General features: G+C 41.2%; 1 protein-coding gene across 9 annotated transcripts in view; it reads left to right on the forward strand.

Moving 5' to 3' along the window:
* Positions 1 to 1116: 1116 nt before the first annotated feature.
* Positions 1117 to 8134, forward strand: part of celf4 (CUGBP, Elav-like family member 4) — a gene marked incomplete at its 5' end in the record, with an annotated part of 16326 nt that continues 9308 nt past the window's right edge. For 2 of the 9 annotated variants that reach the window (XM_014017033.1, XM_014017037.1), the window contains 4 exon segments: positions 1117 to 1269; positions 1612 to 1722; positions 4481 to 4546; positions 4934 to 5014. In XM_014017033.1, coding sequence (XP_013872487.1) covers positions 1117 to 1269; positions 1612 to 1722; positions 4481 to 4546; positions 4934 to 5014 — 411 coding nt within the window. 9 annotated transcript variants of the gene reach the window in all.

Consider the following 8134-nt stretch of genomic DNA (forward strand, 5'->3'; position numbering starts at 1 on the left):
ACAATAATAATGCATGGCCACACAATAATAGCATGTGGCCGCACAATAATAACACATGGCCACACAATAATAACATGTGGCCACACAATAATAACACATGGCCACACAATAATAACACATGGCCACACAATAATAACATGTGGCCACACAATAATAATGCATGGCCACAAGATAATTTTGAGCAGCATGTCTTTTTCTGAAAGATACAAACATTGTTAGTTTTTTTAATAAGTTGTTTTTGTTTTTAACTGTTCCATGCCTGACTGAAGTATGTATTCATGAAGCAGACAGCCAGTCAGATGGGCATCTTCAACCTATGGCCCTGCAGTTTGGGGCCTACGCTCAGGCTATTTATCTCATGGCCATGCATTAGTTTTGCGTGGCCACAGGATAAAATAACGTGTGGCAATGACATAATTATCTGCCACAAGATATTTATTTTAATCTAATGTCACTGGACACACTCCGTAAGATTACAAGATGATGCTATTTTTGTTTCTTTGTTTCACCTTAATGAARACGGCAGCAAAACCATAGCTGATAGGAACAAGAGCATGAAAGAACATTGAAAAATAAAATGGAGAAGAAAAAAACAAGAGAGAATGAAGATAAAACATTTTAGTTTTAATCCGTAATTAAATAAAAACAAAAATAACAAAAAATGAAATATCAATAAATATATACAGTAATATGGTTTTCAAAAAGCTAGTTTAGCTTAAAAATATTGCAGTAAGGAAAAAAAGAAGTTGGATTTGATCTAGAATGTAAATATCAATCTCTGCTGCGATTGATTCTGGACAGAGTGATGGAGCCAAGTAAACAATGAATTGGGGAATAAATGTATATGATTTGTTTGGCATGAGCACAGTTTTTACTGTTATACAGGATAACATCCAAGACTCAGATCTAATAATTGTGTTTCCCTGAAGGCCTGTGTGAGAAAAGAAATCAGCCCTGACATTTAGTGTCTTCACCGACCCACTGGACCAGCCCCTCTGACATTTTTGCAGAGTGACTATAGGGGGCTGGTCGGGGCGAAACTTTTCCATAATGTCCTGTGGGAAAAACACATACGTTAGGGTTGCTCAGTGTGTCTCTCTGTCTTTGGGATTGCAGGAGGCAGCACTCCCCCGGGCATCAGCGCCCCCACGGTGACCAGCATCCCCTCCCCCATCAGTGTAAATGGTTTTACTGGCCTCCCGCCCCCCCAGGCCAACGGGCAGCCACCAGCAGAAGCTGTTTTCACCAACGGGATACATCATTACCCCGGTAAGTTGGATCAATTCAGGAGCATGTTCGCAAACATAAAGAAGCAGCTTGGGAAATTAAAGAAAAAGAAAAATGTAAAACAATAACATTTTGGGGCTAAATCTCCATTGTTAGAGGAAAGTGTGCATGCTGCAGGGTTTAAAGCATGTTCAGGGGGACCGAGGACAAAAACCTGCATCCCACAAACAGCGAGCATGTTGGGAGGATGGAGCGTCTTGAGAACATCACTCAGGAGCCTGAATATGCGCTTGTGTCATGAGCCATGGCAAGTGTCTCAATGGTTCTGTTTCCAAGAGGTGGAAAAAAAAAAACTGTCTGCTCTCTACACTCTTGTCTCCCCAGTGTTGCAGGAGGTGGTTTTTAGGGAGGACTCAGAGAAAAACGGCTTGGGCGTGGCTCCGCGGAGTTGTTTTGGGGTTCAGGGTGGCTGCTTCCTCTCCTCTCTCTCTGAAGGTAGCGCTCTTTTTCCGACCCCCCTCACCTACACTCATCGCATTTCTCTTTGGGCTCAGGAATATTCTGCACCTTTGGGATGATGTTGAGTAACCATTTTTTAAACCTATGAAGAACATTAAAATGAGGCATTTTTAAATTCTAAATGTGTTATAAAGATTTTAACACAGGACTAAAAACATCCACTGGTGTTTTAGATTTAGTCCTCTAAATAAACTTCTAGATACTCTTAACCCTCTTAAGGCCTTGTGGGTTAGTTTGGCCCAAGGGCAGCAGGAGGGTTGACTATTGATCATTTATATTCTGTTTAGAACTTTTCTCAACAAGATCACAGCAGAGTTAACATAAACAAGACCTAAAATACAATAAGCTTTAAACGAAAGTTCAGACCTTTGGAGGGTTCCTTAAAACAGTTTAAATAAATATCTTACCTGTTGCAGATGGCCATTCAAACAACCTCAGTTTGATAAACCAATGATGTGTCCAAAGTGGATCACTGTTGTCTGAAAACAACTACAGTTTCATACATATTCATGTAAATGCTATTTGTATGATTATTTACACTTTCATCCATTTCTTACTGTTACATTGCCATAAATTTCTAACAATATTGTTTAGTTTATGGTAAATGGCCTGAACTTATATAGTGCTTTATCTAGTGAAAGAACTCCAAAGCACTTCACTTTACAGTCATTCATTCATACACTGATGGTGCTAAGCTACATTGTAGCCACAGCTGCCCTAGGGCACACTGACAGCAGTGAGGCTGCTATGCACAGGAGACACCAGACCCTCACCACCAGCAGGCAAAGTGGGGGAAGTGTCCTGCCCAAATTTACAATGACTGAGACGGATGAAGCGGGGGTTCGTGTGGGCAACCCACCGGTTTCAGGTCGAACACCTACCTCCTGTCGCCGCTGTTAGCCATCACTGACACAGTAGCCAGGCGTGACTGTGAGGCAGCTGTAGGACAGTTGTGTTTGAACCAGAAAGTCACAGGTTCGCTTTTCAACCATGCCCACATTTTGCATCGTCCTTGAGCAAGACACCTAATCCCTAACTGCTCCCCGGGCGCTTACGTAGCACACCGCTCCACATGTGTGTATCTCACATGTGTGTGCTTACAATAATGACATTACAAATCACGTCACTTCAATGGCTTTCTGCAAGCACAAATAGCAGCAGCAGCTAGCACAACTGTGTATATCAGCACACGGCATATACAATATTACATAACTAAGGTGAAATATAAAACAAAAGTTTATTTGAATTATTTTTAACGAAAGCGCTCATGCAGAGTACCGTGAACGATTTGTAAGACTATTTAATCCACTTTAATCTTGGCTTCATGAGGACTAGCCACCAGCAAATCAACCCAGCAGCACGATGGATCAGTGGTTAGCACTGAGGCCTCACAGCAACAAGGTCCTGGGTTTGATCCCTGCTTTGGACCTGGGGTCTTTCTGTGCGGAGTTTGCATGTTCTCCTCGTGCTTGCTTGGGTTTCTTCAGGGCACTCCGGTTTGTTCCCACAGACTAAAAACATGAACAATAGGTTGCCTTCAGGCCCAGGCCGCCCTCGCAAAAGATCTCAGTGGGATTTGCCTGGTCTTCATGCTGAGGCTGTTTGCAACAGGTCAGATATTGTTGCTTATAACTTAATCTGAGAACCGCACTTCAAGAGATCTGAACTGTACAGGTAAAGCTTTGTTCTGAAGAAGAGGCGATATATTAAATTAATTAAAATAAAATCTGTTAGTGGTACAACTATCAGTGGATAGACGTTATTTCTAAAAGTTTTCACAAGTTACAGAATCTACAGGCTTTGCTCGCTTGAACTCAGGATTAAGAGTCATAAATATTGACCTGTCAGTAACCTCAGCTCATGCCTCAGGCAAAAATGTATCACAGGTTGGAAAAAAAACTCAGCTAAAATAAGATTTCACACTCTGTAACTTTTATAGGAGGTCTATTTTAGTCTTTACCTCTCCTTCCTTCCTTCTGGCCATCTGTGACTGTATTCCAGTGCTGTGGCTCGACAGTGTGTTCAGTTTGCTCTTGGTTTCTTCAGAGATATCGGGGGTTATTGGTGTGTGCGTGGCTTATTGGTGTGTGTTTTCCCAGTGGTGTCTTTTATGTGCATGTTCCGTGTGTAGAGACGAGCCGCTCTGCTGTGTGGGAGAATCCATCGTCGAGGCGTTTAAAGTGGAGATTTTAGCTCTGTGATGTGTGAAGTAACAAATGTGTCCAGTGTTGTGCACATTGTGCTGTTGCACGAGTGAAGAGTGGGAACTATTTAAAGATTTTTTATGTAATAGACAAGTTTATATCAGTTTTTTGTTTTCTTGTTGTGAAAGTGAAGCGTTGTTGTTGTTTTTTGTGTGTTTTTGTTTGTTTTGACCTTCATCTGTCAAAGTTCTGCTTTTGTAGAAGAGGCCTTTTTTTTTTTTTGGAAAAGCTTTTGGAGGAGCGTTAAGTTGAAAAGTTCTGGGCCACACTAAAAGCAAAGTGAGCTGCCTCCACATGGTCCAGCTCTCTAACCTTTTCTGCTTTTTCTCCTCCCGTCTGTTCTCCTCTCCATCGCTCTCCTCCCTTTTCTCCCCGCACCCTTCACTCCCCTCCATCTTCCGCCTCTCTTCCATATCCATTCTCCTTCCATTGCTCTGCCTCACCTTTTTTTTACCCCACCACACAAACACATCTCGGTCCGTTCGCACCACCTCCTCCTCCCTCTTCTCCTGTGTGTTTCTGTGTTGAAGCAGCTCAAAGTCCCACTGCAGCTGATCCTCTCCAGCAGGCTTACACAGGAGTCCAGCAGTACGCAGGTCTGTGTGTCACTCTTCCCCGCACACCTCATCTGTGTTTCTGCTTACATGCATGGATGGGGAGTTTGTGTCTCGCACGAAGACAATTTATGATAAAAAATAAAGGGGGGGGGGGTGACGGAAGAGGAGGGTAACGATAAGCAATCTTTTGTCCAAATGAGAATTTTGACGGTGTAAGCTTCAGCTGCATCAGTTTCCTCTCTCCGCTCCGCTCAGCGTGTGTTTGTGCAACACGTCGACTCTATTGTCTGTTATCTGATCGATCGGCCGCCGTGCTCCTGCATAGATCACGTTGTTTGTATGTATGTATCCAGAGTGTGTGCTGTAGTCATGACTGTTATCTGATCCGAGGCGTGTGTGTGTGTGTTGTGGGTGTGTGTGTCTCAGCAGCCTATCCCGCTGCATACGGTCATATCAGCCAAGCCTTCCCCCATCCTCCACCCATCATTCCCCAGCAGCAACGAGAAGGTAACACACACACACACACGCACACACATGCACCAGCCACACACCAGCTGCAAAATCACTTTTCTGCCTAATTGTATTTTTAATTGCATCTGTTGTTCTGGAATAAATATCATCTAAAAATACATAAAAATATAACTAAGCACTTTATGTTTCTTGGGGTTTTGAGTAGTTTAGGTAGCTGATACATACTTTGGTCAAATAATATCAAAAGGTGAAAGTATTACAGCTCAATTTTGAGTCAAAAGGACACAGAAAAGCCTGGTAATTCTAAGTTAGCTGTAAACCTGCTGGTGAACTTGATGACCCACTCTGGAGGCTCAGGACACTCATGTTTGGGACATTACTGCCCTCTTGTGGAACACAAATACACAAATACACAAACAACAAACGATCTGTGGCTGCAAAAGCATCAGCTTTCAAACCAAAAGTCCATCATTTAAAAGAAAAAAATTGCATAAGAGTTATGGATAGAGATAAATAGTGAAACTTTACATTTGACCAACTTCTATATGTTCAAAAATATGGCTGATTTACAAAATGTGGCTGAACGAACAAGTGTCACAGTGAGTCTGAAAGGATTTTTACTGTGGTAGATTTGTGCTTCTGAGTCTTGTGTTTGTTTAGATCAGTGTACATAATCCAAATTTATACAAATTATATGAACTTGTGATAAATGCAACCCGTTTCATTAAAGGAGACATATCATGCATTTAAATGCCTCTTTTTCACATTTAAATCGTTCAGTTGAATTACACATTATATAAAGAGGAACAGTAAAGCTTTGGTCTGAATTTGTCCTGATGCTCCAAAAGCTCCTCTTTCACCTCTGTTCTGAGGTGCACGTCAGCCCCTTTGGACGTTTACTTGTTTCATTTCCTTAAAAAGTCCATAATTTTCCCAAAAAATATATGTATTACTCCAATTCAGATTTTTTTGTGACAATTATGTTTTCTTTTTTGGTCTTACACAGGCTCTGAGACATAAAATAGTTTAGTTTATAAAGTTTAATCTTTTCTTTTTTAAAAAACAAAACTCATTCTACAACCCCTGGCAAAAAGTATGGAATCAGCAGTCTTGGATGAGCACTTATTCAGACATTTCATTCTGTAAAACAAACTCAGATCAAAAACATGATACAATAATAAGGTCATTCCAAAGTGCAACTTGTTGGCTTTCAGGAACACTCAAAGAAATAAAGAGAAAACATTGTGGAAGTCAGTGAATGTTACTTTTATTGATCAAGCACAGGGGAAAAACATAGAATCACTCAATTCTGAGGAAAAAAGTATGGAATCATGAAAAACAGATAAACAAAAGACCATTCAAAATACATCACTAGTATTTAGTTGCACCACCTTTGGCTTTTATAACAGCTTGCAGTCTCTGAGGCATGGGCTTGATGAGTGACAAACAGTATTCTTCATCAATTTGGTGCCAACTCCCTTTGATAGCAGTTGCCAGATCAGCTTTGCAGGTCGGAGCCTTCTTGTGGACCATTTTTTTCAATTTCCACCACAGGTTTTCAGTTGGGTTGAGATCTGGACTATTTGCAGGCCATGACATCGACAGAATGTGTCTTTCTCCAAGGAATGCCTTCACTGTTTTTGCCCTATGGCACGATGCATTGTCATCTTGGAAAATTATTTCATCACCTCCAAACATCTGTTCAATTGAAGGGATGAGAAAACTGTCCAACATGTCAATGTAAACTTGTGCATTGATAGAAGAATGAACTACAGTCATCTCCCCAGTGCCTTTGCCTGACATGCAGCCYCATATCATCAAGGACTGTGGAAATKTGGTTGTTTTCTTCAGGCAGTCCTCTTCATAAATCTCACTGGAACGKCACCAAACAAAASTTCCAGCATCAYCACCTTGTCCARTGCAGATTCTTGACTCATCACTGAAGATAACTTTCATCCAGTCATCCACAGTCCATGATTGCCTCTCCTTAGCCCATTGCAGTCTTGTTCTTTTTTGTTTAGGTGTCAATGATGGTTTTGTTTTAGCTTTCCTGTATTGAAATCCCATTTCCTTTAGGCAATTTCTTATGGTTCGGTCACATACATTGGCTCCAGCTTCCTCCCATTTATGCTTCATCTGTTTAGTTGTACTTTTTCAGTTTTCAAGACAAATGGCCTTAAGTTGTTCGTCTTGATGCTTTGATGTCTTTCTCGGTCTACCAGTACGCTTGGCTTTAAMAACCATTCCATGCTGTTTGTATTTGKTCCATATCTTGGATAYAGCTGACTGTGAACAGCCCACATCTTTAGCAACCATGATTGAAGAGTTACCTTCTTCAAGAAGTTTCACAATCCTCTCTTTTGTTTCAAGAGACATTTCTCTTGTTGGAGCCATGTGGTTCTTGCCACTCCACTTCATCCAGCAGCCCTCCAAGGTGTCATGACTGCAGGTGTTTTTAACTGCAGACTAACGAGCAGATCTAATCTGAGGCAGGTGTTCATTTAGGGAAAATAAATTTACTGGGTGTGTCCTTATTTTCTACCTCCAATTTGAGTGAATCCATACTTTTTTCCTCAGAAYTGAGTGATTCYATKTTTTTCCCCTGTGCTTGGTCAATAAAAGTAACATTCACTGACTTCCACAATGTTTTCTCTTCATTTCTTTGAGTGTTCCTGAAAGCCAACAAGTTGCACTTTGGAATGACCTTATTACCTCCGCCAAGGGGAGGAGGTAATATATTCGGTCGCGTATGTCTGTCTATCTGTCGTTCTGTCTGTGGACAAAATTACTCAAAAACCTGTGGACGGAGTGTCATGACTTTTTATTACCACATGCTCAAGGACTTTTTATTACACTGGCTCAAGGAACATACCATTCAATTTTGGTGATGTTGCGGATCACGATGTGGATACAGGATTTTTTTTCTTCGTTTTATTAGAGTGAATCAGCCAGGCTACGCAGTGTTATTATGTCACACGCATGCCTGTATGAAACAGGAAGTACAAGTCGCAAACTCGCTGGGACTACAGTGTCTACTATCACGGAAGTTTTGATTATTCTGTTATCAACTACTTCTGACAATGTAACATGCTGTCTGGAGACGTGTTTAATTGGATTTATGGTTCTTTATGGAGGATTTTTTGATATATGTAGAGA

The sequence above is a fragment of the Austrofundulus limnaeus genome, unplaced genomic scaffold (genome assembly GCF_001266775.1).
Source record: "Austrofundulus limnaeus strain Quisiro unplaced genomic scaffold, Austrofundulus_limnaeus-1.0 Scaffold160, whole genome shotgun sequence".
NCBI classification, from domain to species: domain Eukaryota; kingdom Metazoa; phylum Chordata; class Actinopteri; order Cyprinodontiformes; family Rivulidae; genus Austrofundulus; species Austrofundulus limnaeus.